General features: G+C 56.6%; 2 protein-coding genes across 2 annotated transcripts; both read right to left on the minus strand.

Annotated features, from left to right (window-relative positions):
- Nucleotides 1-173: 173 nt before the first annotated feature.
- Nucleotides 174-3825, minus strand: LOC144721788 (RNA-binding protein 20-like). Its single transcript, XM_078599711.1, has 3 exons — nucleotides 3800-3825; nucleotides 1472-1670; nucleotides 174-400 (listed from the first exon to the last, which is right to left on the minus strand). Exons 1-3 carry the CDS (start codon nucleotides 3823-3825, stop codon nucleotides 293-295), a joined length of 333 nt encoding a protein of 110 aa, XP_078455837.1. The 3' UTR covers nucleotides 174-292.
- On the minus strand, nucleotides 2799-27840 carry LOC144721486 (uncharacterized). Its single transcript, XM_078599126.1, has 10 exons — nucleotides 25657-27840; nucleotides 25303-25364; nucleotides 23589-23627; nucleotides 23158-23204; nucleotides 22599-22690; nucleotides 10487-10633; nucleotides 8516-8647; nucleotides 7494-7570; nucleotides 5757-6839; nucleotides 2799-3403 (listed from the first exon to the last, which is right to left on the minus strand). Exons 1-9 carry the CDS (start codon nucleotides 26830-26832, stop codon nucleotides 5816-5818), a joined length of 2796 nt encoding a protein of 931 aa, XP_078455252.1. The 5' UTR covers nucleotides 26833-27840; the 3' UTR covers nucleotides 2799-3403; nucleotides 5757-5815.

The raw sequence follows: 27840 nt of genomic DNA on the forward strand, positions 1-27840 counted from the left end.
AAGCCTACACCACCCGTTGTATGCATGGTGGTCGCCCATCCGAGCACTGTCCAGGCTCCAAAATCCTGCTTAGATTCCAAGCTCTGATGAAATCGGGCGCGATCCGGGGTTGATTTGGTCACACGTAGGCCGTCGGAGATCGAGTGAAATAAAGCCAAAGGATTCAACATCGAGCTGCTGGGGAGCGCACGGGATTTCTGGAAGCCTCGTCAGCAGCGTGTGATGTCCACCTGGGGTCACGACCTCAGGATGCACCACCCGGCTGTGGAGGGGGGCGAGCGTGTGGTGCTTCTCACAGCTGCGTCCGATGTCCCTCGGCGACGTGCTCGCCACACTCCGCTCCCATCGCCTCCCCCAGCCCGCTCTCCCCCAGCTCCCTCAGCCTCTGGATCAGGTACCTCTGCCGGAGCAACGGACACAAGGCAACAGTGGACACTTTTAACGACTTGGGACAACAACTGTTGGGTTTCAAGAGGTGGCTAGGTGGGTCGAGGGGCCAGAGACATTGAGATGGCATCGCTGAATATCCTGGCTGGAATCGGAGGTTTGCTGTAATTATACCAGGCTCTCAAGTCCAGTGAGTTGACGATTTAGAGCCGAGACTATTTAAACTAAACAATTTAAACCTTATTTTACCAGGTCAGGCCCAATGGACTATATTGATCTTTTTCAGAAGCGACCTGGCCACATGATAGCTCAACAAAGTGGCTTATGTGAAAATTTATAAAAGCCAATACTCTAAACGTAGTCTCACAGGAGACTACTCATGTGCAGTCTCTTATTACGGCAGAAGAAAGCCATAATCAAATCAGATTTTTCACTCAATCTTAAAACAATTACATTTTGAATGAGCACTCAAATTGCGACTGCGTCTTATGACGCTATCTCGAAACAGTGGGGATATTCTCTAGAGGCAGTCGGTCACGGGCAGAGGTAAGGGTGCAAGATCCTGAGCCTGCACTTGAACAGGGAGAGGAAAAAATTAACCCGTAAAAACAAAGTTTTTCACTATAAATCCTTTATATGCGTGGCATCGGTTTTATTTTATTATTCATTTCTGTTTTTCTTGAGTAAGAGTTTCATTTTTATCACATTGGTATTTTAAATTAAATATGAATTTTTTTTTTCCTAAAAAGTGGAAAATTTTGGAAGAAAATTTCACGAAAATAAATTGTCACGCACAATGAGTCTGTGTACAAAATGTCAGCTCGATTGGATCACGGGAAGTGGGTTAAAAAACGACCGAAAGATTTGCACGGTCGTAAGCATGCAAGCAAGCAAGCAAGTGAACTTAATATAAAGGATTTAAAAACTGGCAGCGATGACATCTCGGATTTTTGTCGTTCGCGCCAAGCAGAACACACGTCACGACCCGGGAGAGCACCCAACAAGAGCATCACCGGGGCAACCCCCGCGGTTCCGTGCTCCGGGGGGGGCAACCGTGGAAACGGATCGCAGTCCCGTCGCTCACCTCCACGTTGCGGTAGTGCGTGGGACTCCGGCAGTGGCCCTCCCGCGCCGAGCTCTCGCACACGTAGAACAGGCGGCACAGGAGGCAGTAGAACCCCGTGCGCGGCACCACGAAGTTCACGCCTGCAGGAGGAAGGGCAGCGTGAAGGGCGCTGGCCCGGCGTGCCGTGCGACAGCGGCCGGTGGCGGCCCACGCGAAGCTTCACTGCGCGGAACGTCTCGCAGAGCGGTGCTGATGGTTACAGCGGCTCCAAGGCCAATCCCCAATCAACTTTAAGATCGCACTGCTCACCATCTTTAAGATCCTCTGTGGACTTGCCCCTGTCTGCCTCTGCCCTCACTCTACTCCACTCCACGCACTCTCCAACCTTTCCCCTCTCTTCTCACTCTTCTCTACTCCACGCACTCTCCACTTCAGCAACCCGTGTGAACCAGTTCAATTGCAGGGATGTCACATGTAGTTTTGTTGCATCCACTTCCGCATGTCCTTCACTAACACAGAGGCTTGCGCAACGCCGACCGCGCAATTGGGGTAACATTTGGGGGAGGGGGAAATAAAGCGACGAAGAGCCAACTTCAAACGCGGCGCTACACGCGTTTGTTAGAAAGTTTCGGGGCCGTGACGGGGGGGGCGGAAGCGCGTGCCGCGTTTTGAAGGTGGCGCGGCCCCGCCAACCTGCGCCGGTCCAGCGGGACCCGCCGCGCTAAACAACGTCGGGGTCGCACGCTCATAACGCCGCATTCGACCAAGGTTTCGGATGCACGAACGGAAGAGCGGAAGGCATTGCCGGGAGACGTCGTCTCAACAGAGCAGCCTCTCAATTAGCCCCGGCCGCGTGCCGCGCGATCTCCGCGCGCCCGCCGGTAGTGCGCACTCAGGGCAGGCATTCCCTCCCCCCGGCCGACCCCTTTAGTCGTTGACCCCTCGTGCCCCCGCGAGCCCTGGGGCCCTTTTAGCGGCACCATGCATCAAAGGCGCCCGGGCCGAGAGGCCCCCCACCGTGACCCAATGCGCTCGCCTCTCGGGACCCGGCTGGCGCGCACCCACCCACCCCCGACCCGTGAGCGAGACCGCTCCCGACGGCAGGGAGCGAGCGTGCGGTCGCGCGGTCGGCCTGAGCGGATTGCGGCCGCGTGCGCTCTCGCTGTTGCGCCGTGGCACGGAGCTGTCGGGTCGTGGCACGCGTTGTTGCTGGGAGCTTCTCCAGGAACTGAATTCAATATTCAGCTCTTGAAGATTCTTCCAGCATGTGCAGCTATGGGTGTATCCACCCCCCCACCCCGACAGTGCCATCCCCCCTTTGTGACCCCCATTTCACTTTGTCCTGCAGTCGCCATTGCCAACAAAACATTACTCACAATCTTTAAAGCTCACGATCAATTTTTACTATTTGCAGTATGCGTGCGTGTGTGTGTGCGTACGTGTGTGTCGTGGTTAGCGCAGCGCACTACAAACCCAGAGACCAGAATTCACTTGCCGTTCACAGCGAACATCATGGCAAGTATCTGAATCGGTTCTCGGCCTCCCCTCAGTCGACTTGGCTATAAAAGAGTACGCAGTGCAATGTGTAAATATCTCAGCACTGCGCAGACAAAGATGACCAAATATGGTTCTGGCTACACCACCCATTCGTCTGCCACATTAGCGTAAATAGGTGCTCACTAACAGCACTCCCCAATAGTCTAAGCATGCTATACGTGTGTGTGTGTCGCTACAAAGCAATCGGAGTGTGATTCCTGGCCAGTCAACATCGGTGGGGCAAGTGGTATCTGCCCCTGTCCCAGGGACATCGACTAGGTCGACTCAGCCTCAAGTGAGAATGTGGTGCAGTGGTGGACTTGCCGATAGGAGGACTGAGCGATTCCTCGCCAGCTGCCGACACGGAGACGCACGCAGGGGACTCCGTGCATCTTTTCAGGTCGCTGAGGATTTCTGCGGAGGAGCGAGAGGCACGGACGATGTTGACTAAACTGTTGTTTTTATTAGGTAAGGCCCACTGAGCTACATAACTCTTTTTCAGAAGCGACCTGGCCACTAACGATTGCTCAACGAAGTGGCTTACTATGTGCAAATGTATAGCAGTAGCCAAATACTGTAATCTAAACGCTTGTTGTTTCTACATGTGGAGGGAAAAACCGGAGGACCAGGAGAAATATCCATGCGACCACAGGGAGAGAGACACGCAAACTCCAAATATACAGGCGTCGGGGTCGGGATGGAACCCCCGACCTCATGTACACCAGGCGAGGTAGTTAACATCTCGCCGCCGCGGTGCCCCTTGACACCAACTCGCGCGTGACGCACGACATGGTTGCACGGCTCACCCACGTTGAGGCCTCGGGCTCCAGTGCCATCGTTAGTGGTCGTGGCGGGCCCAATGGGGGCCCAAGCAGAATCAATTTTTGGGGTTCCCCCTTTCAATACCTAAGAGCCTAGCGAGATGATAGAAGACGTACGGACGAGAGAAAGAGACGTCGCGTGGGATGAGAGAAAAGGAATGAGGACAATGTCGAGGGATGAGAGATACTTCCCCTTGTTAAGGTTATTAGGGTTTGAATTTGTTGATATTTGGTTCAACCATATTTTTTTCATGAATCTGGGGCCCCTTCAGCTGCGTGGGGCCCTAAGCTTGAACTTGGTTGGCGTTTGTATGCCTAGCGCCACCGCTGGTCACCATCAACATCATCATCATCGTCGTGTTGAGTAGATTCATGGGTTTTTTGGATGCGTTGTGTTTAGAATTCACCGACTCGACATGATTTGCCAGATAATAAAAACATACAGGCATTTCTAGGGGCCTTGTAAGCCTGTCACAAAAATCACACCTAAGATTGTTATTTAAAACGGCAGAGGGGGGAGCGGCGGAACTGCGGTTAGCGCACTGCGCCACAAACCTGGCGGCCCGAGTTAACGTTCCAGGCCACGGCAAGTGACATCCGAATCGGCGCTTCAACAACCCGCCGCACTCACCAGCTTGGGTGACGTACGGTCCAGCAACCCCGATGGGAGGTAATAATCCAGAAGTGGATTGACAAGGAGGCTGTTAACGTTGACGTTGCTACGAACGGGAAGCAATTCAAGGGCAGCTGGTGTATGGAACCCGGTCGAACGCGACCAGCAGGGGGCAGCATCGAGCCGCGGATGAGAGAGATGAAATAATCGTTAAAAACGTGCCTTTCGTAGCCAGCACCACGGGGTTCCCACATTTGTCTTTGGGTTAGGTCACACGTGGCGGGGGCTTTATGCCAGTGTCTTGTCATTAACCCTCCACCACCTGACCAGATTTAAAACGTCGCACGTTGGTGTTGAACTCGGTGGGGGGAAGTCCGAAGCCGCCGGTGAGCAGCTGCAGCTCTATCGGAGTTTGATCAAAGCATCGTCACGGTACGAACAACAACAACAATGATAATGTCTGTGTTTAACCGGACAATCTCGTCGGGTGGTGGAGGGGTTGACGACAAGAATTGTGACGTAAAAACTACTAGCACGCGTCGCCCGACACAAAAAAAACAGATACGGATAAAGAAATAAAAACCGTATTAAGCGCCTGGCAGAGTGGTGAAGTATGGCGAAAGTGATGTTTGTATTGTGTAGGAGTCTCGTTTGCCAAGAGGGAGGAGCCGGCGCGTGACTCCAAGACACCTCCACAGCGGGCAGCGGGAGCGACGCAACCCGTCAGAAACAACATTTATAAATCATCACCAAAACCACCCCTGCCCCCCCCCCCCCCGCGGAAGATTTTATCGCCGCGCGTGCCCCTCGATAGCTTAACGATTTCTATTTAGATCAACGCACGCCGCTGCGGCCGACAGCCCCCCAGACGCGTGGCAGATGCCGCCGCCCCCACCGGAGGGAGCAGCTCGGTGCCGTAAAACACGAGAGGGATGCGACTCGAGACGATGGAAGACGCGAGATGGAGATGATTTGTGGCCACGCTGACTCGATTGCCTCCCGGGCGCGCAACGATTGGATGCAGCGATTTAAAAAATCTACACCACGCACATCGTTCGAGGCGGTCACGTTCTATCCAAGCCACCCCCCCCCCCAAGCCGTCGCACACAAGAGCCGATCTCGTCGCTTCATCTCCGCGATGGACGTCCCTCCCCGGCATGTGCGCACATGCGTCTCTTAATTGAAGAATGAGGAACTGTGCAAATTACTCGTGAAGGCCAGGGTCAAGACGGTACGAACGTACCACGCAAATATTGATCGAGTCTTAAATAAAGTCACGACCCCAAATCCGGACAATGCCGTGTACGCTTATGGATCAGGAGTTGCCACGCACCTGGAGCGAGGGGTTGGCCCGCGGGCTTCACAACTCTGGGCCACCCGTCGCGACGGTCGTCACCGCTGCCTGCCCCCTCGTCCCCCTCCATCACCACCCCGGGCCGTGGTCCCTCGGCGTTCTGTACGTCGCCGTCGGATTCCGACCTGCGGCTTCGCGGGAAGGACGCGGGTTCGTCCCGCGTGCCGCGAGGCACTCGGGGGGGGGGCCGGGGCTTCCGCGTCCGCGTCGGCCGTCCCCTCCGAGCGGCCATCCCCGTTGGCGGCCGGGACCGGCGCGGGCGCCGTCTCCTCCGTGTCCGCCGCGTCGCCTCCGCGGGGGGCGACGTCCGGGAGATTTGCGACCTCGTCACCCGACGGTCGATCGCCACCGCCCGGGGGTGCCCGCTCATCCACGAGCCTCGCCGCCACAGACGCCGCGGCGGCGGCGGCGACCTCGTCGGCCGCCGCCGCCTCCTCCCCGCCTGATCCCTCGCCGACGACGAGGTGAACGGAGCCCTTCTCCTCCTCCCCCATCTCCTCTTCGGCTCCAACCTCGTCCACGGTGACGAACCCGACGTCGCCCAGGAAGAAGTCCTGCTCCTCATCGCGATCACGGAGCGTGTGGAGCCTGCTCGGCTCCTCTGTCGCGCCGCCGCCGGCGCCGCCGCCCATGCTCGCGCCCCCCCGCGTCTCGCCCGCTCCATCCCCCCGCCGCTCGGTGGGGTCGCGTCGCCACGCTCCTTGTGCGAGATCCTCCAGCTCGCTCGGCGCAGGGCTCGGCCTCGCCCCGTTCTCCCTCGTCGTCGTCTCGCTCTCCCCCTTGGTCTCGCTCTCCCTCATCATCGTCTCGCCGTCATCCATCGTGGCCTCGTGCTCGCGCGGGCTCGTCGGCCTGGTCCTGCCCTGCGAGGGGTTCTCCAGTGGACTCTGGGGTTGGCGGCGAGGAGAGGGGGTGGAGGGTCCAGGAGACGAGCTGGAGAGGCTCTCACGGCGCCAGGGCGACCGGCTCCGTTTCCACGGCACCGGGCTAAACGAGCGCGCCGCGTTGGCCGTGGGAGACTCACGGTCGCGGGACAGGGGGCTGCGCGACCGCACACGGCTCCTGCGGCGATACAACAGCGGGCACTGGCATCAGCAGGCAACTCGGCACCCAGCAGCGTTCAGCAGCGATCAACAGTGACCAAAAGCGACCAGCAGGAATGATAAGTGACCAGCAGCGACCAACAGCGACCAAAAGCGACCAGCAGCAACCAGCAGGAACCAGCAGCGACCAGCATCGCGACTGTAGCAGTCGGTTGTGGTTTTTCAAAAGCACTCGGACCTGCTCTCGCCCACCTCCATAGCCACATCGTTGTTTTCAGTGCATCTGGTGAACTGGGCCCCCACTAGAGGGGGGGTCTCTCCAGGTCCCTGTATTGGTGGCCCTTCCTTGAGCAGTGCCGCGAGCGAGCAATTGCAGGGCTGCGCCTTTACCTAAACCAGAGCAGTCATTAAAGGTGGAAAAATGATGGAAGAGAGAGGCTGACAAAGAGCCGATTGGAGTGCTGTTGGAAAACCCCACCACGGAGGATGAGTGAGGAATCGGCTCGTGTGCGTGGGTGCTCGATGATTTGTTTGAATCGTAGGACCGCGAGAGATGATGATAGCTTGGAGAGGATCCTTCATTCAGCAGTGGATAGATGATGGCAATGGCGATGTCGATGATGATGAGTGTCGTGGTGCTGGTGAGTGCCAGTGTGGAGGAGGGTGGCCGTACTGGGCGGTGCCGGGGCGAGCTCTGGCCGAGTGCCCCGTCTCCTCCATCAGCACCTCGTCCACAGGGCGTCCCGGTTTCTACCGGCGGAAGATATCGCACGCGCACGCGGCACGCGGCACGGGGCACGGGGCACGGGGCATGGGGCACGGGACAAGGGGCATGGGGCACGGGACAAGGGGCATGGGGCACGGGGCAGAGGGCACGGGATATGGGCATGGGTTAGAGGGCAGCGGGAAGACACCGCACAACGTACACCGGGCACTCAGTTCTCAAGCAATATTCTCAGGATCGTTCCTAGGGCTGCCTTGGATTACCAGCGTAAGGCACTACCACTAGTGTGCAAGGTGTGGCTATCCATACTAACCCTATGTTACTGCACCGTATAACCGGCAGGTGACTCAGTGGTAGAGCGAGTGGCTCACAATCGGAAGGTTGCAAGTTCACATCCTGGTTGGGGTTACAGTCAGCCCCTCATCATCCCTCTGGGGACGATAAAATAGGCACCACTTTGTAGGGAAGTCATCAGTGGTTGTCCTGTTGATAGACTCGCCCCTGCAATGGTGAATATGGAATTTCCACCATATTCTGCTTATTTGAGCAGGAAATCACTTCGACTATGCCCCTATAATTATATGGCAAGTAAGGCGAGATGGAGGTGCCGACGTTAATCCTGACACAGCGTCGTTCCCGACCGTTCCGGCTGAAACTCATCACGTCCGCTCACGCAGGACAGCGATACGCTAAGTGGCCGACCCCTGCGAGTCTGCGCCGCGACCCGGATCTCCGGGTCGGCCAACCTCCTCCGTCAGCACGCGAACCTGACGACCCCAGACCCCACCAAATGTCACATTTGGCCGACATCAGCAGCTGCGTCGCCGGGGCCGGGCACGACCTTCCGGGCCGGAGGATCGCCGCGATGGTGTTGGCAAAAGGGGGGCGTGGGGGAGGGGGGCGGGACGTGGGGGGGTCACCACGAGGGACCCTGGGTTCCGGGACCCCACCGCGACGGGAGGGAAGGGCACCTTGAGCACGAGGCGCTGGTAAGAGCTGGACATCTGCACGGCGACGGGCTGCTCCTGCAGGAGTGGTGGTTGCGCCGCGTACGTCCTCACCAGCGCCCGCGCCGCCTCGGGCCTCGCCATCTCCAGGAAAGCCTGCGAGCCGCCGGGAGCAGAGCGCGCACGCCGCGCCGTTTCCGGCTACCGGTGTATTTCGACCGCGCTTTGCGGACACATAGGCTCAAAACGCCAAGCGGCCAGCGACGAACAGGAGCGGTGATGTAGTACTATGCGAGGGTGTAACGCGAGTCACGAATCGCGTGCTGATCTCACCTCCGATTGCCACGGTTGGCTAAGTACGTGCGAAAGAAGAACATACATGCACACAATTGAGCAGGGTTATTGTTGTAAGAGCTTGGGAGCAAAGAAACGATGATGGGATGGAGGGAAATGCAAAAGTGGAGCGGTGCGAGGGAAGAAGTGGAAAGAGAAATGAGCTGACCTGCAGTGTGGTGAATGAGCGGGTGAGCGAGTGAACGGGTGAGCGAGTGGATGAGCGGTGAGTGAGCAGGTGAGTGCATGAGCGGGTGAGCGAGCGGGTGAGCGAGCGAACGGGCAAGTGAGCGGAGCAGCGTGAAGGAAAAAGCGAAGAGGCGAGCGTTTTCACCTGCAGCGTGGCGATTTGAACGCACCGGTAACAAAGGCACATTTGACATTGCCTCGCCCCATGCAACGCTGCCCGCTGGGGCACGTGTTGATTGTTTTGAGCTCGCGCAAGCAAGCAAAAAAGGAAGGGGGAAAAAAATGTAAATGGAATGTCCCGTGCGCCGCGACGCACGTGATGAAGATGCCGCGCGGTGGTGCGTGGCGGCCGCCGTTGCTTTGCCGTTTGTATTCCCGGACAAACGACCTTGAGATGCTATCAGAAGCCACACTTTTTTGACAGCAGCGAAAGTTTGTACTTTCACTCAGCTGCCGCCTTATCGATCAAAAGCGTTTGCTCCTGGCAGTGTCTATGTGTCCACATGTCGGTGCGCGTATGTGAGGAGTTCGGGGGAGGGGGGGGGTGGAGGGGTGAGGGGCTGTGATGCCGCTTCTGCTTAAGGAACTGGGGATGCAGCCAAAAGGCAGAGTGAGCGAGAGAGAGAGAGCGTGATTATTTCAAATATGGGCTGAGCAGCAGATTTCTCGGCATGAATCATAACGGTGACGCGGCTGCACAGACAGCGTCGCCCACACCACCACGCACGCGAGTCGCAAGGAAGGTCGCAACTCGGTCGGACGACGTTACGTAATTACGATGTTTGTTTAACTTGGTCTCTATTTGTTAGATGAACATCTTTTTTTTTACATATATACTGCGTGTAATGAAAATGTCTTCATGTCATAACCCAGGTCGGCCTTAACGTGTCACGCGTCTCTTAACCATGTGCTGGTCAAATGACGGCGCAAGCTGAGACATTTCATTCATCGTTCGGCCAGGCATTTCGAGGATTCCCATAAAGGTTTGGCCATTGGCGATTGGCCACGCGGCGCATTGGGTTACGCTGTGCAGGGCGTATGGGGCACAATGAGACAAACACTAAAGTAGCAAACCGGGCAGAAATGGAACGGTCAAAAGTCAGTGGGCAGATAGAACAAACTGCCCCCGGTGGCTCTTTAAATGGAATGAAAAGCCATGACATTTGTAGTAACAGCCAACTATATTCCAGGCCGGTTAAGAAGGTCACACACCTGATCACGTTGACCGACTAAGCCAATCCACAATGCAAATATTTTGCAAACTTGAGAACGTGGAAAAGGGTACACCATCGCCGTGCGGCAGCGGAGAGTCTGACGGGGAGCGAGCCGCTCCGTTTGTAGCCGCGTGTTTGTAAAGGACGCCAGCACGCTCAGACCAAATCGCGTGTTTTGGTACCCGCGCCATTCTCATAGCGCGGGGCTATCATCGCCCCCCTAACCCACGCGCCCCCCCCCCACGACCCGCGCCCTCACCTGGTTTTTGGACCTCATGAGAATGTAGTTGGTGACCTTGCCGAAGGGCAGGCCCAGCCGGATGATGTCGGCCTCAGTGAAGGCCACGGGCGGAAGGTTGTGGAAGTGAACCACGCGGCCAGCGCTGTCCGGCCGGCCGGCCCCGTCCTGCGTGGAAGGCAGCGGCAGCTGTCAAGCTCGAGGCGGATTCACAAATCGCCTGGCTGAAGTTTGTTCAGTTTGTCCGGTTCTTTTTTAAAAGGACGAGCCCCCAAAATCGACGCAACACGATACAAAAGTCATTTTTTTACATATTTATCCACAAACGCCACACTGAATCCAAGGACTCTTTTTAGTTATTTATTTACATATGTATTTTGAAATCCCACACGTGCAAAAGGGCAACACTATGAATGAGTCCACTTGCTGCACTGGCTTCTCCTGGCGAGCCAGGGTACGGAACCTCCTCGATGCCCACGGGAAGGGAGTTTCACAGCATCTGTGCATGATCCACCAACTCTCGCTGCTGCCCCCACACAGTGCTGGATCACAGGCCACGTGTTCCGTAGCCACCACAGTAACCCCCACCTCCAAAACTTAGAGAGCAGAGTTCAATTCCCGGCCAAGGCTAACATTGGTGGCGAGTGACATCTGAACCGATCCTCGGTAGCCCTTCCCTCACCTTTACCAAATATGGGCGCCGTGGCGGTGAAGTATGGCAAAACAAACGACGGCACGGGGAGGGCTTCATCCAGCAGTGGATTGATCAAGGAGAGGCTCGTGAATGCTAATGATTTATTATTATTGCGCGCACGCTGGCGGCCACGCCACGGGGGATTAAGTGGACATTTACGACCCCTGGCTGCACGATCGCGCTGCTCTGCCATCTCTGGGACCGCACGCACGGCCGCTTCAAAGGCAATGTATAAATAAAGCACACGCGGTGGAGCGGCGGGCGGGCGGGCGGCCCCCTCCCTGCCCGGTTATGGCAATCGGCGCGCTCCGCTCGCGAGAGCTCCGGCCGCCGACCCGAGCGACCGGATGCGTAAAGACGCTCGGAGAGACGCAGAAAACGGACGGAGGCTCACGGTGTGCGTGGAGAGGCGCAGAGAAAAAGCGCGGAGGAGAAGAAGCGCGGAGAGGCGCGTGATTGGAATGACACGGAGAGACGAAAGAGAGACGGGGGGGAGTGCGTGCACGAGAGAAAAAAACTGAGCCAATGCTCGCCAGTTAAGGGCGGCACGCTGACAGTCAAGGAAATCAAGAGGGCTCAGGGAGGTCACCTCGATAGCCCGAACGATGGCCAATGAGCGAGACTGGCGGTGGAATTGCAGCCAAAGGAGAGAACAGGCGGTCAAGAAGATGACCTCGGTGGAGATGAGATCAGTTCAGGGGCAGGATCGGGGCGGATTGTGGCAATGCGGGACACGTGAGGGATGGTGATGGTGTGGTCAGGCTTTCAGCCAGCAGTGGACGAACAATAATTCTTGAAGGTAATGATGAGGATGATGAACGAGCCATTTGTTAATGACTCTAGATTCAGTCGCTCCGTGCACGTCACAGAATGAGAGCCACCCACCCCATTGTCACACCAAACTCCCCAGCTCTGGGAGTTTATTTGGAAATATCTCATGGGCGCCACGAATTGTGGTCGAGCGGTGATCGTCCCAATACCACCACCACCACCATGAAGCGCACTCCAGGGAGGTTACATGCCCCTGGCATAACTACAATCATAAACCGAGCAACACACATCCCCTGTATAGCCTTCACAGACTGTTGGGGCAAGTGCTGTTAGCGAGCACCTTTGAAGGCCGGTACGGCACACGAGGGGGTGGGTGGCCAGCACCACACGCGGCTGCCTTTGGCTACCAAGCGGTGACGTTTACACACCGCACCAGCTACTCATTTGAAGCCGAGTCCACGTGGGGAGGCCCAGGATTGTCACTGGTGTTGGTGGACGTGAGTGGTAATCCGACTCGGGTCACTGGGTTCATAGCGCCGCATGCTAACCCGCTACGCTACTGCTCCCCACCAACACCAACAACCAACACACCCCAACTATACTCCACTCCACGTACACTCCGCTTCATTAACCAAGGATTCGAGTCGAAGTCCCCAGTCATTCCCCCCCCCCCGCCGCTCAGTGGGAGGTCGCGCTTCTGCTTCTGCTACCCCAGGCGTCCGTGCTGTTGGCTCCCTGCCCCTTGTTCAAGTATAGGCTCAAGACCTGAGTCTCCTTTGCTTACGCAACAGATAAACAAGCCTCTCTTCCCTGGGAAGCCCACATCCCGCTATTTCTGCACAGCGTCTTGAGATGCGGTGTCCGCGAGGTGCCGCGTGGATGTGGCTCGTATTGAATCGTGATGGTGACACTGTAGAGCCGATGATTCAGCTTCTGCGGCGTCGAAATGAAAAATTAACGACATTATAAATAAAGCGGAGACATTTTCGCAGAAGAACCCGCAGCGTTTGGCCACGAAACGGAAAATCTGGCGCAGGAGGTCACCCCTGGAGAAGGTAAGCTCTGTGGTCACGTGACCAAAGGCAGATTTACGGCTGCAGGGGGGCGGCGCGTGGGACGAGCCGCCACGAGCGCCGTGCGGGCCGCCTCGTCCGTCCGCTAAAAACCGACTGCCCTGGGCTGGAGGCCCCCGTGGCCCCCCGCGCAAGGCAGCGGCAGGTGCCGTGGGTGTTGTGGGGGTCCCGACACCCCCCCCCAACACGGCTACGAGACCCACACAGAAATCACTTGGCAAAAGTTTGTGGTATTTTTGAATCTGCGTTATTCCCCCACTTTCACCGAGGCATCGTTCCACGAGTCGCCACTGGCCAGGATTTCCACCTCCGGGTCAAATGAAGGGACACCGCTGGCGCCGATTGTGCCGACGGTGGGACCTGTAGTCGCATGGCAGCGCACGCAGTCAGCTCAGCACGGAGCCGTAGCAGCCAGCAGCTGTGGTTATCCAGAAACCACAAGGAGCCATTCGCTGGTAGGGTCCCCCCCCAACTTCCACAGTGCACCCGCATTGGTGGATTGACAGGTTGCGAATTTGCCATCGTATTATCATCAGTAAATATGATCTATCCACTGCTGCATGAAGGCCTCCCCCGAAGCCAATAAGCTGATTTCATTGCATCTCCCTGAGGTGTATAAAATCAGTACCGCTTTGTGGACAATCAACGGCGGTTGGCCCCCACCACAGGAACGTGGAATTTCTACCGCTGGCTCTGGGGTGTGAACGGGAGGCGAGCGTTGCCACGCGCTCGTTCGAGTGGGGAAAGCACTCTGGCCGAGCGAACGCGGCGATGACGGACCGATCGGTTTCCTTTATTTAACCCAGGTGAGAGCCCCCTGGGGGAGGGGGGGGCACGTGCGTCTATTCATAGGACCTCCTGGGTAAAAACCAGGGGCGCAGTGCAGTCGGCGTGGCCCCGGTGCTCGCTCGATGGCCACGCCGCCGCTAGCACTGTACAAACAGAGTCGTCAAACGGCACGGGTCCCTGCCAAACTGCAGACAACTGCAGCACCAAGGGGGCCAGGGGCACGGGGTGGGGCAGGGGTGGGGGTGATGGGAGGGTGAGGAAAGTGGCTTTGGCCAAGAGCCTAGTCCCCTGATCCTGGTCTCCCGAGATTCAGCCACTCGCAACGGCGTAGCCATCCAGCGTGCAGGCGGTGCGACTGCGCCGGGGCTCATGGGCCCTGGCGCCGGTGGGAGGGCCCCGTTTCCTTCCTCGCACCTTGGGCCCACATCGTCCACGCTACACCACTGGCCGCTCGCATCCCGGGCCAGCGCCACGCGCACCCTCCACGCGCACGCACACGCAGCGCTCACTCTCTCCGTCTCTCTCTTTAACCCTCGCCCCAATTTCAACGTAACGACCGCGCCATAACTCACTCTTCATTAGTGGACACGACCCAAGACTTATTTAACGCAATGGGGCCCGCGGCGCGAGGCACGGGAATGCTCCCGGCCGCCGGCGGTTTCTGCCGCTTGCGCCGAGCGCGGCCTGGCTAATTCGGATCGCGGCGCGGGGGCCGCTCGCCGGTGGCGGAATGCGACGTATGGGTGGCAGCCTCTTAGCGGCGTCCCACGGCGGCTGCGGGGCACAGCTGTCACGCGTCAGCGGCACGCGTGGCCCGGCGACACGGGGATAATGATAGGGATGAAATACGCGGCGCGATAAGGAACCGGGTGGCTTTGCACGAGCGAGGACGAACGTGGTGATGGTTGCCTTTCCATCTGAACTTTCTATGCCTTTTATGTACCCAAGAATCAGGCTTTCAGCCAGCAGTGGACAGACAATGATTCTTGGTGGTAATGATGAGGATGATGAACGAGCTGGTTGTGAATGACTCTAGATTCAGTTGCTCCTTTCACGTCGGCGGAGACGTCACAAACTCTCAGCTCTGAGAAGTTGTTTGGAGACGTCACATGGGCGACACGAATCGTGGTCAAGTGGTGATCGTCCCAATACCACCACCACCACCACCAAGAAGCCCACTTGAGAGAGGTTTAATGCTCCTGGCTTAACCCCAACCATCAACCGAGCAACCAAGACCCCCCATATAGCATTAACAGACTGTTGTGGCAAGTGCTGTTAGCGAGCACTTACAAAGGCCGGCACGGCACACGAGGGGGCGGGTGGCCAGCATCACGCCCGGTCACCTTTGTCTCCCAAGCGGCGATGTTTACACACCACATCAGGAACTCATTTGAGGCTGAGTCTACATAGGGGAGGCCCAGGATCGCCACTGGTGATGCCCGTGACACAGCGAGAGATGTTCATCGAATCAAGTAGAGCTTTGAGAACGGATTCATCGTCTCGTGAGGTGATGCCAATAGCACAATCTGGATAACATTTGGGGAACACTATATCCAACAAAATTTTCAAGCAAAAACTGGAAGCCTCGTAACGGTGTAGCGCGTAGCTCCAATCGTGCGCAGATGTGCATCGGTTGCCGTGCTGCAATCCGCGAGGAGAGATGCGTCACTGGCGCGCCGCTCTCCGCACACCGCCAAATTCAGGCTGGCTCAGCAGACGTAAATTGGGGATCACGTTACTCAAATTGTTAATAAAAAAACTGCGGGATTTTAGCTCCGGTCGCAGCCGCTGAATGGCGACCGGCCGGGACCGCCGCAAGCGAGCGGATCGAGCGAGCGCCCCGGGACCCGAGGCTCCGCCAACGAGGAGACGTCAGCGCCCCGCACCGGCTCCCACAGCGCCGGCGTGACGTGTTTTCTGTTCGCTGTCATTGTTTCATTTTCACCTCCATGTAGCTCATGTAAATGCCCTCTGCGCTGGGTCACATTACGTTTTATATTTAGCGATCCATCCCAGAGCCATTGAATGCACTGCGAGCTGAGCTATTTCGTGGCGGCTCAAGAATATTTTTTTCCTCCGGTGTAATTTATTAGCCTTGATACGGAATAATTAAATTATTTTTCTAATTCCGTCTCTCTCACCCTTCCCTCTCCACCCCTCCCCATCTCTCTAACTCCTCTGCAATTATTTCCATATCGCGGCTCGTAAATTATGGCCAATAGCAAACTATTCTGGCGCGACTCGTGCGTGAAAAAACCACGCCACGAGGGCGCAACGTGCCGGGCCGCTCTGAAGGCCGCGTGCAATGAGGAAAGGTCGCGGCTGCATGGGCTTTCCTCACGTCGCATATTTGTGAGTCTGTCGCGGCCAACTATCAGCAGGGGTGAAGAGCTACGAGTCAGCGGCGTCGCATCGTGCCGGCCGGCCGGCTTTTCCCCCTCCGCCGTCGGGCCGGCGATGCAAGACGTCGGGCGACGTGGAACGTGGAACCGCGACGCGGGCCGAGGGCGGCGTCGGGGAGAAGCGCGCGGAGCGACAGGAGTGTGGTGTACAGCTGCCCCACGCCCCCACCGCCCCGGCGAAGCAATCTCGTGGCAGCTCTCACAGACACAGCGCTCACAATGCACAGAATGCAGTGTATGAACGTGAGAGTTAACGTACGGATTAACATCCACTGATGGGGTCTTGGTGACAATGCAATCGGCAGCTGTGCCAGTGTACGCACAATGTTGCACATTGTGTGAGCTGCACATGGCCGCGTGGCTCGGTGATTACGCACGAGCTGAACGAGAGTATAAACGAAATTACGTGGGGTTTGTTTAGGGTGGCCGAATTTGTATTAATTGACAACCCTCTAATGCCCCAGCACCGACGTGATACTAAACCGGTGGCTGGTCTTAAACAACACATGACGTTTTCTTAATGTTTTGTTTAAGTTCCAGCATCTTGAGATGCGGTCACCATTGAGACGCCATGCGAGGAGAGCCGAGCCGCTGTCGATGATGTTGGACGTAATCTCCAGCGACACGACTTGGTACAATCAATGTCCAAAATCTTTCTTGGGCTTTTGAACGTTCCTCCTCCTCCTCCTGTGGTGTTGCCGATGAAACAATCAATCGGCACGTTCGCCCCCACGCCGTAACAACTCAATTCGATTAGCTCTGTCGCTGGGTGGTGGAGGGCTAGAGTTAAACATTGCCATTATACCTACACGCCAATTTAACCCCCAAAGAAACTAGTCACGAATCCAACCTTTTGTCAGATTAAGCGTTTGCGAATTCTTTTTTTAGGTTTTCTATTTCTCAAACGCGACAAACGGGCGTCGGGCAAAGAATAGAGCAGTGGACGTCTCAACGGCGTCGCAGCGGCAGCAGCGTCAAAGCAGGACGCGTACAGAAGCACCGCGGCAAAGGCATCACAAGACGTGGAGGGATATCACGATGGGGATCGGCGGCTTTACCACCCCCCGCCGCCCCCCGCCGCGTCGGCACGCAGGAGTACACACGGCCAGTAGCCGTGCGCCACGGGAACGACCGTACCGGCCGGGGCGAGGCGGGGAGAGGAACAACCGCGTTCCGTTAGCCAGTGGGGGAGGCTCCTGCGGAGGAGGCATGCGTGCTAATTTCCCGCAGGATGTTCCGACGCCGTGCGCTGCGTTTTCACTTTCATTCCCCAGGTTTCCCGTGAAACGGTAGACCTTTCCTCCACAGGGTCCCGTGTTCATCGCTATCAGCCACGGTCCATCCACTGCTGGATGAAGGCATCTCCCGAAGCTGCCACCGCCACCTCTTTCAACGATCCTGCGATGCAAGAATCCACCTGGCACCCGCTGCTCACGAGTGGCTGGGCGGCCTCTCACCAGTCGGTTCCAAGTGAGGACCAACTGCCCCCCACATCGACCCTTGCTTTTTTGTTTGTTTAGATTGTTGTCCTTCCCCCGCACCTCCGATAAGCATGGTTGGCTATGTCTGGCGCGAAATAAGTCCAACATACATACATAGAATACCGCTACCTGGGCTCGCTAACCGTGCGGAGAGACAGAGCGTGGAGTGCACATCACCTCTTCGGGAGGGCGGCAGCGACAAGGATCCCGAATTTGTTTCCCTGACTCGGGTGCCTTTCTGTACGGAGCTTTTATGTTCTCCCCCTGTTCTGTAATGGGAATTCTCAGGATTCTCCACTTTCTTCCGACAGCAAAAAAAAACACACAGACAAAATGTAACCGGTATTGGTTCAAACGTCGCAATGCTGAAATATTCCCTGCAACTTACTCGGTTCCGATTACCCACAGCAACACCAAACCCCCTCGTGTGTCTTGAGACTCAGCGAGGCTTTCCTGGGTAAACAAGCTTCGTAATAATAATAATAATCATCACTATTATTATAACGAAAACAACACCACCATCACCACCGCGCTGAACCCTAACGCCCACGCTCCCACGGCACGGGGCAAAAGTCCGCTCAATGATCGCGCGCACGAGAAGAAGGCCTCTGAGATTTCAAAGGTCCACGAGAGCGAGCGAGCGAACCAGCGAGCCAGCCAGCCAGCGAGCGTCACGTGCACGCGCGCGCGCGCCCTTTAAACGCCGATGGCCCATCGCCTTGTGTTATCAACAAGTCAAGTCCCCAGACGGGCAGCCGTCTATTTTGAGCGTGTTTTTCATTTCACAAATGGATGACCTACTGGACTCGCGGTTGAAGGGGGGAAAAAAGAATCGGAACAAAAATTGCAAATTGCACGTGAACCCCACTTCTGCATTCCCCTCTGCGCCCCCCCCCCCCCGCCCTCAGTAAAAAGCACCGCGCGTGGCAAGGCACGCGTCAAACAATTAGCCGCCGATCAAAAATACTTCCAATCTTCTCGGGAAATTCAGCTTCCATCTCTATAATAGAGGTTTTCTGGTTAGATTGCGTGATTATAAATGCGTCGTTAAACCCGCCACCACCCGACACAGCCACTTAATAAGGTTTGTCACGTTAACAAAACGTGCCAATTCGTGACTAGTTCAGCACACCGGTGTGTTGGACAGTAAACCGATGACGTTTCGCCGATAATTGCAACTAGCCTCATCAGGCGACAGCCAGAGTTGTGAAGACATCCTCCTGTTTCGGTCTCAGATAGAGGGATACACGTGATGTCGTCACTCGAAGAGAAGAGCTTCCATCTACATTATCATGCAACGGCATGACAATCATCCCGGCGTAACGGGCTGCATGGACGGGCGTTTAACACGCGCGCGTGAGACGACGCCCAGGAGGTTGAGACCCGTCCAGCATTTGCTCGCTCAGACAAATGCTGCACAGCATTGGTCTGGTGAGTCAGCAGGCCAAAGGCCTTGGCGTACGCCTCCCATGTGGCGATCTCACACTACAGTGACTTAGAGACTCACACAGAGACCCACAGACTCACGTTGAGACCATTAGACTCGCACGGAGACCCAGAATCATTTGGAGACCCACAGCCTCACAAAACAACCATTGATAATTTTTTTTTACCCTTTTATCTGGCAACAAAACTAACACCTTTTTTTTAACAAGGAGTCATGTTTGCATTGACCACAATACCTGCGGTCGGAATGCAAACAAAAAACACAACTCTGATAATGTATGCACTGTCCTTGAAATTGATTGGTCCACACCCGAGACAGCTTTTCTTAGAGCCGTAGTCTCACATGGTGTTGGACCAGATGACGCCAAAAGGCGCACAACTCAAAGACAATGCACCATCAGAGTATGAGAGCTCGGGGTAAGCATTTACACCATTGGAACCTCCTTTTGCCAGTAACAAAATATGATCATTGGTTTTTTACCAATTAGGTGTCAGTTTTGTTGCCAGATAAAAGGGTAAAAAACCCATTATCATATTTTGCTACTGGCCAAGGAGGTTACAATGGTGAACAACCATTGACTCAAATAGAGACCACTAGACTCGTATACGAGTTAACCGTAGTCCACCGCAATGTGGCTGCACATAGTCGCACACTCTCACATAGAGACCCACAGCCTCACATTGAGACCATTTGACTCAGATAGAGACCCACGAACTCATATGGAGACCATGAGATTCGCAGATACCCACGGCCTCACATTGAGACCATTAGACTCACAAAGAGACCGACAGACTAATTTGGTGACCCACAGCCCCACATAGACAACCATTCACTCTCACATATAGACCACAGTTCACAGTAGTTCACCGCAATGTGGATGCACATAAACCCACAAAGTTCAATGCGGTACGTGATTCACGGTGCGTTCGCCGTTCTCGCGGCCGCGTGCCGGGCGCCGTGCGATCGTGAAACGCGACGTGGACGTTCGGCAGCTGCTGAGAAGCGCCGAGCCGAGCGCTCGAGTCGGAGCCGACATCAAAGAATTGTGAGCGACGCGGCACAAAGAGAAGAGTCGCGGTGTCCCGACTGCCACTTATTTATATGTTTGCCAACGGCGCCCGCGCCAAAATATTAAAGTCACGCGAGAGGCGTCTCAGTGTCCCATTGGCTCCGGGGCGATGTGGCAACGATGCGACGTCCGTGCTGACGTGGCGTACGCGCGGAGCCCGGGTGGTTCAAAGGCGCGAGGATTAAAGCGGGTTCTCAAGCGTCGGCGAGTTAATGGATCACCAATGACGGATGAAATTAAACGCGCCGTGTAAATTTAGTGCGTTCCCCCCCGACGGGGCCCAGAGTGCTCGCGAGGCACAGAGGCACGCAACGGGGCTGCTCATTGGTCTAGGTTAAGGTAGGCCCTCGCGGGATGTCAGGGGGAGGCTTCTAATGTCGCTTGCGGGTCCTTTTATTTCAATTGATAGCAGCTCCCAAGAGAGGACATGCTGGCCAGCTGCCCGAATGCTGACAGCGTTGAGATATTTATCATCGGCCGTGATAAATCAACCACTGGATGAAGGGCCTCCCCAAGTTGCCGCCATCGATCACGACCTTGCGATGCGACCGTGGCCGCTGTGCGCACGAGCGGATCTCACCGACCCCGCATCGGCGGTGGACGTCCTCTCAAACGCACTCCATCCTTCGGCTGCCACTCCGGCGTTAGTCTCGACCACGGGCCAACGTCCCTGCCCAACTCCACTTAATTTTCTTCACAGGCAATATGATTCTATCAACTTGCAGATGTTCTCTCATTCACGTTTTCCTATTTCTGTTTCTCAGTGTAATTCCAGTGTCCTTGAGCTGATTCTAAATTAAACAGATGACGTGGAGGAATATTCTTTGGGTCTTTCGGTAAAGCCATGTAGACAGACGTTTCGATCGCAACACAAGCAATCGTCATCAGGTGATTTTAGCCTGTCGGAAATTGGGCTGAACTTGCAAATCAGGTTATCTTTGCGTTTAGCTGACATTGAGGTGGCTGAAGAAGCTGTCATGTTATCTACGTGGTCCCAATCAGATGTAGACATTTTTTCTGTCAATGTTAAGTGTGATTGCAAGAGAGTCTTGTCTAAATTGTCTCGTTCAAATCGGAGCAATCTTATTCTCTCTGAGCCGCCTCAATGTCAGCTAAATGCAAAGATAACCTGATTTGCAAGTTCAACCTCCTGTCCAAGAAGAAGCCAGATCCACATATTAAAAAGTTAGACAGTGACAAGGTTGTTATCAATCAGAGCAACAGCCCAATTTCCGACAGCCTAAAATCACCTGATGACGATTGCTTGTGTTGCGATCGAAACGTCTATCTACGTGGCTTTACCGAAAGACCCAAAGAATATTAATTCCTGCAGTCACGACAGCTTTAAGTCAAGACGTGGAGGAAGAGAAGTCGTGGTGGCAGTGGTGGTGAGCGTGACTCTTGCGCCCACGTTTTGTATAAAGACCGCCAAACTCTTCCGCTGTACCCTTCAGAGGCCTCCTAGGGAATCCTCCACGAAACGGCTTCAAGTTTCCCGGAGATTGAACGCCAGGGACATTTTCTCCCAGCGGTCGACAGCGTCAAAACAGAAAGGGCACGTGTGAGGCCACGGGGTCAGGGGTCACGGGGAGGGGGCAGGAGTCACGTCAACAGCCGGCCATTCTCCACACGAATGTGCGCACGCACGCCGAGTCCAATCGTGGTAACGGGTCCGTGCGTGAAGACCACACACATCTCCCAGAGAGTGAAGCGTCACACATCCGTACACACCCGTAGAGATCTGTAGAGATCCTTACAACTCCTTATGAACAATAAAATGTGGAACGAGGTTATGGATGCAGTTAAAAAAAACAACACGTTTTAAACGCCCACGAGGACTTGGCACCGCAACTCGACGGCAGCGGCACCCGCCATCGGATCCCCGCGACCGTCACGCGCTCACCGACCACTGCCCAAATATGTCCGCGTGCCGATTATGTAACGACCCGGGGGTCGCCTCGCTAATGGGGGCGTGGGGCGTGTCTCGTGCAGAGCATAGGTGAGCGGCGGCATCGCGATCGGGGGGGTCGGGGGGTCACCTGCCGGTGGTGGCACAGCGTGGTTGGTTGTCACGCACCTCGGTGCTAGGAATTAAATGGGTCCCCGTCCCCCCCGCCCCGCCATCCCCGATCCAATTTCACTTCCTCTTCAGAGTTTGCCTCCAGCCCGTAGGCCCCGGTGCAGTTGCGCTGCCCGCACAAGCGACGGCTTACGCCTCCGGCCTCCTCTGCACGGAGGGGAGCAGCGCAAGGGGTTCATTTGTCACTGTGAGCGGCAGCTCTTTCACGTGCAAGTTTATTTGTGTAACCGGGTCACAGCTTACGGACGGGGAAAACAACCGCCGCACCAGGTCGCGAGTGCATGTGTGCGTGAGTGCGTGTGTGCACGTGTGCGCGAGGTGCCGCACCTGCTGTGCCGGTGTGGGGGGAGCGCCGGGGGGGAGGCTGGGGAGCGCGGCAAAGCCACCAAACGCCGGTGAGGCGCCGCTGGGCCCGTCAACTGCAGAAGGCAACGCAGAATTACGCTCACAATCAGACAACAAAAAAATAGCTTACATCCGTTTGTCAATCCAGTGCTGGATGAACGCCTCATCATGCCGCATTGGTCGTGGGGGTTGTTTGACCATACTTCACCGCGTTGGTCAGGGCGGGTTGGTGAAGTTTGGGTCTCAGGACCGATTCGGATATCAATGCGCACACCGTGGCCGGGAACCGCTGCGCCATCGGTCCCCAACCGGTTCAATGATGTAAAACATTCGCAAATTAATCTTTCCGACATTAAGGCTGCCGCGCACGAGCGCGCGTCTTCACGCGTCGTTTGTATCGCGCGGGACGAGAATAACCCACCACAACAAAACGCGCGCACACACACACACAGGAAGGCCATAACATCTTGGGCAGTGAAACTCGCAGAGCGCACGCGGCCCTGCCCCGAGCGTTCGCAGCACCGGTGAATCGCGGCCTCACCAGACGGGCTGGGACCGTTGCCTGGCAACCCAAACTGCGGCGGGGACCTGCCGGGAGCAGACACACCTGTTAAAGAGTCCCGCAGGGCCAGTTGGCAAAGCTTGGCACGCTACCAGCAAAAAAATTATGTTCGTCACGCGGCTGGGTCGCCACGGCCCCCAACCGCCGTCGCAAAAACATTTACGCCGCGTTGCAGCTCCAACGCTACCCGCCACCGTGCGACGGGAAATGATTCGTAATGTTCCGCCCGTGTTAAAAGAAACGGCGCGTGTGCGCACGTACGCACAGACGCACCGACCGATGGACAGATAGAGGGACAGACGGATAGACGGTACAGACAGAGGGGAGAGAAGGACGGAGAGGCATGAACACAAGACGCACGGAGGCACACACACACACGTGACTGCACGGACGTACGAATGGAGACCGACCTGTGCAAGCTGTCTGCTGCCGGCCTCCAGGTAGGGAATCTGGAACCAGGAGCAACACAACGAGCATCAAGGGCAGCGGCATGTCACCGTGGTCAACATCTCTTCCTTTCTTCTGCAAGGTTCCAACCATTGGTCACCACCCTCTCGGTTTCCCGAAATCTGTATTTAAAAAAAGGTTTGACCCTTTCTGGCAATAAAACAGGTGTTCAGATGCTCCAACACCAAATCGATATCTTTTGCAAGGCATGCAGTCTGCATTAACCACACAAACTTGTGGCAAAACATGCAAACAAACATCCTCTGATAAATAGATGGCATTGTCTTAAAAACTGATTGGCCTACACCAGAGACAGCCTTAAATCTTGACTTAAAGCTTTCGTGACTGCAGGAATTCATACTCTCTGGGTCTTTCGGTAAAGTCACGTGGGTAGTATAGAGATAGCCTTGTTTACGGCCTTGTCTCTCCAGTGTTAGACCACAGAACGCCAAGAGGCAAACAATACAAAGACAACACTTACAGCTCAGATCGAGCAGTTACATCTATGGGACCTTTGTGCCTGTGTAGTGTCTCGAAATTACAACTACAAAAGCATCAAAAATTAATAAAAACATATTGTTTTAAATCATGTTGAAGAATAGGTTTAACCCTTTCTGACAATAAAATAGGTGTTAAGATGTTTCAAACACAAACACACCTTTTGCAAGGTATCTTCACACCTGTTTTATTGCCAGAAAGGTTTAAACATATTCTTAATATTCATCACTTTTGACACTGGCAAAAAAAGGTCGCCGACCCCCGGGTGAACGTTCGTTCAACTTAAATGCTTCACAGGCACTTTGCACTCAGTTCTTGCTGTAACCCAGGTCTCCCTCCCTTGTGAAATACGTAATGCTGTTTTCATGCGTCTCAACGGGTTCATCTCAACTCCTGGTTAAAAAAAGGAGGTAGGAACAACAAGACCGATGCTTGTCCCAGGAACATGCCCTCCTCCTATCTGCACATGTGCTTTGTCACAACAGAGAAATTAACACCGGTGGTGGCCGCACTGGTGGTGGTGACAATGGTGGTGGTGACGATGGGTGGGGAGCGGTCGTGTAGCGGTTAGCGCGCTGCGCTATGAACCCAGCGACCCGAGTTCGATTCCCGCTCACGGCCAACACCAGTGACGATTATCTGAACCGGTCCTGGGCCTCACCTAGGTCGACTCAGCCTGAAATGAATACCCGGTGCGGTGTGTAAACATCGCCACTGGGGAGACAAAGGCGGTCTGGCGTGGTGCTGGCCACCCACCCGCTTGTGTACCGTTCCAGCCTTCATAGGTGCTCGCTAAAAGCACTTGCCCCTACAGTCTGTTAAGGCTATACGGGGGATCTTTGTCTTTGGTGACGATGATCGTGATTGTAATGGATGGTGGCGGCAGTGGCGGCGGTGGTGGCGGTGGCGGCGGTGGTGGCGGTGGCGGCGGTGGCAGTGGTGACGATGGTAATGATTGTAGTGGATGGTGATGGTGGTGGCGGCGTCGGCGGTGGTGACGATGTTGGTCATTGTAATGGATGGTGACGGTGGTGGTGGCTGTGGTGACGATGATGGTGGTGATTGTAGTGGATGGTGATGGTGGTGGTGGCAGTGGTGGTGGTGGTCGTGTTAGCAGTGGTGGTCGCAGTGGTGGCGATTGTGGTGGATGGTGGTGGTGGTGGCTGCTCCGGGACTCACCGCAAGGCGAACACACGGCACTTGCTCTTGTGCTTCTTGCCAGTGATGTGCTGCCGCCAACCCTGCCGTGGGCACACACACACACAAGACAACGATCCCCCACGTAGCCTACACACACGGTTAGGGCAAGTGTGGTTAGCGAGCACCTATTGAGGTCGTAGCGAGCGGGAGAGGGGGGGAGCGGGGGGGGGAGCGGGAGGGGGGGAGCGGGGGGGGGGGAGCGGGGGGGGGGGAGCAGGGGGGGGGGAGCAGGGGGGGGGAGCAGGGGGGGAGAGCAGGGGGGGGGAGCAGGGGGGGGGGGAGCAGGGGGGGGAGCAGGGGGGGGGGTGGAGACACGCAGCGCGGATCCCGCACCTTGTCGCACAGCAGCCGCACGCCGCAGACGGCGCACGTGCGGGGGAAGGCGGCGGCCGGGAGGCCCAGGAAGTCCTCCGCCTCCTCCGCGGTGGGCTCCGTGCGGCCCAGCCTCTCCCAGCCGAGCGCCGCGGGCCCCCTCGCCCCTGCCGGGGGCCGCACCGCGTCGCTGCGGCCCATGCGGCTCGCGCAGCCCGAGCCGGAACCCGTGGCGGAGCCGGAGCCCGAGCCGCAGCTCTTGACCGAGTCGGTTTCGCTCGGCGGCGCAAACTCGCAGGAGCCGGGCAGGGCCCACTCGCGGGCATCCTCGTAGCCGTCGCTCGTGGGCTCCTCCGGGTTGTACACCTCCAGCAGCTCCTTGCAGGAGAACGACGAGGTGCCTGCGTACAGGACGTGGCCGAGTCCGTCTCCGTCGGGGACGTCCACACGGTACGGCACCAGCGATCCGCTCCGACCCTCGCCGATCCTCCTCGTACGTTCGTCGTTGTGGTTGGCGATGGTGGTGGTGGCGAACCCGTTGTCTCGCTTGCGCGATTGGATTTCCTGCAGGATCCGGGGCAGGTTGTGCGGCGTGAGCTCCTCGTCGGGGTAGGCTGCCAGGTGCCCAAGGTCCTCCGACGAGAGGCCGAAGGTGGCCAGGATGTTGGATGCGCGCTCCTCCGACATGCCGTGCCGCTGGCCAGACCTGGCCCAGGTCGGGCCCTGATGCTGCTGTTGCTGCCCGTTGTGCGATGGTGGCGTCGGCTGCAACTTTGATCTTTGCGAGATCGGTTCCCTGCTGAAATGCGGCGGGTTCTGCTGCTGCCCGGAGCTGCGCCCGGACGAAGACGAATTTAGCGCCATCATCATCGTCGTCGTCATTCTCCCGCCGGCTGCCGCCGCGGAGGATGCGGGCAGCACTGCTGAGTTCCCCGCCGGGTGGAAGCGGCTTTGAGCCTGGTGCTGGGAGTTCCACGTGCCGGGCGCGCTGCCGCCACCGCCGCCGCCGCCAGCCAGTGCCGAGCGGCTGCCGGCGTCGCGCGGGAACTGCGGCGTCACCGTGGCCGCTTCGTTGCCCACGAACGGGAACCCGGGGCCTCCCGTGTGGGCCACGTGCGGGCTGCGCGGGCCGTCGGGGCCCTGCTGGAAGAGGCCGCAGAACGGGGCGGCGGTGGGCCGCGCGGGGTGGCCTGACATGCCGATAGCCGTGAACAGCAACTGGTTGATGACGGCCAGGAGGGCGGGAGCGGCACCCGGCACGGCGGCCGCGGGGAACACGGAGGCCTGGAGCGTGCGCTGGGCCGCGAGCTGGGCCTGCACAAGGAAGAGCTGCAGGGCCAAGGGCCCGCTGGGCCCGAACGACGGGGTCAAGGAGACCGGGCCGGCACCGGCGGAGCAAGGGAACTTGTTAATCCTGCAAGGCGCCAGGGACGTAGGGCGGAGGAGGAGTGGGATGGGTTGTGGTTATGGGGTGGTTAAGGGTTTAGAGTTGTGGTAGGTTGCGGTTACGTGGGATGATGATGATGATGATGGGGTCCGTGGGAGCGGTCGTGCCAGGGGACGGGTGTTAATTTAGGATGGAGGATTTGAGTCGTGTGGATTAGGGGAAAGGTTAGGGTTGGGTGGTGTTAATGAGCAGGGTCGGGAGGCAGAGCAAAAGATGAAAAGATTAGAAACAAATCTACAAATCGGGACGTACATTTTCCATTAACGTCACCGTTTTTAAATTGGAACAAAATGGCCCAGTTGGCTTCTGGTCAACAAGAGAGCATTCATTTCCGTTGAAGAGAGATTCACCAAGCATTTTAATGTTACTTGCACGTTGGGACCTTTGTGATTCCACCACATCAGTCGTGGGCAATTCGAGAACCATTACACAGTCCCATAAACGACGTCGAGCTGGCATCACAACGACACTCGCTGGGTTTCCACGCACACGTGGGAGAAAGAACTCAACTAATATATGGATGAAATGTCCCCGATTTAACGGAACTAAGTTTGAGTGTGTTTGTTCTCCCTCAGTTCTGCGTGGGTTTGCTCCGGGTTCTCCGGTTTCCTCCCATAGCTAAACACCCACAGAGATGTAACCGGTATGGGCCAAACATCCCCATGCGGAACAAATAAGAAATACCGACACGTTACTTTGCGTGGCTCTCCTGGGTGAACGAGCGTGACACTAACGATGAGTAACGTTTAAACTAAGAC

The sequence above is a fragment of the Lampetra planeri genome, chromosome 12 (assembly GCF_965212315.1).
Source record: "Lampetra planeri chromosome 12, kcLamPlan1.2.h2, whole genome shotgun sequence".
In the NCBI taxonomy this organism is placed as follows: domain Eukaryota; kingdom Metazoa; phylum Chordata; class Hyperoartia; order Petromyzontiformes; family Petromyzontidae; genus Lampetra; species Lampetra planeri.

What these genes read in the sequence shown, in the direction of transcription:
- LOC144721486 (XM_078599126.1), bottom strand. Translation starts at nt 26,832, where the DNA reads ATGTCAGGCCACCCCGCGCGGCCCACCGCCGCCCCGTTCTGCGGCCTC. An exon ending in CCCCCACACCGGCACAGCAG is followed by an intron (nt 10,634 to 22,598) that starts GTGCGGCACCTC and finishes CCTTCCACGCAG; the next exon opens with GACGGGGCCGGCCGGCCGGA. An exon ending in ACCAGCGCCTCGTGCTCAAG is followed by an intron (nt 7,571 to 8,515) that starts GTGCCCTTCCCT and finishes TTCCGCCGGTAG; the next exon opens with AAACCGGGACGCCCTGTGGA.
- LOC144721788 (XM_078599711.1), bottom strand. Translation starts at nt 3,825, where the DNA reads ATGGCACTGGAGCCCGAGGCCTCAAC. An exon ending in CTGGAGCCCGAGGCCTCAAC is followed by an intron (nt 1,671 to 3,799) that starts GTGGGTGAGCCG and finishes CGCGCAGTGAAG; the next exon opens with CTTCGCGTGGGCCGCCACCG. An exon ending in CGCACTACCGCAACGTGGAG is followed by an intron (nt 401 to 1,471) that starts GTGAGCGACGGG and finishes TTGCTCCGGCAG; the next exon opens with AGGTACCTGATCCAGAGGCT.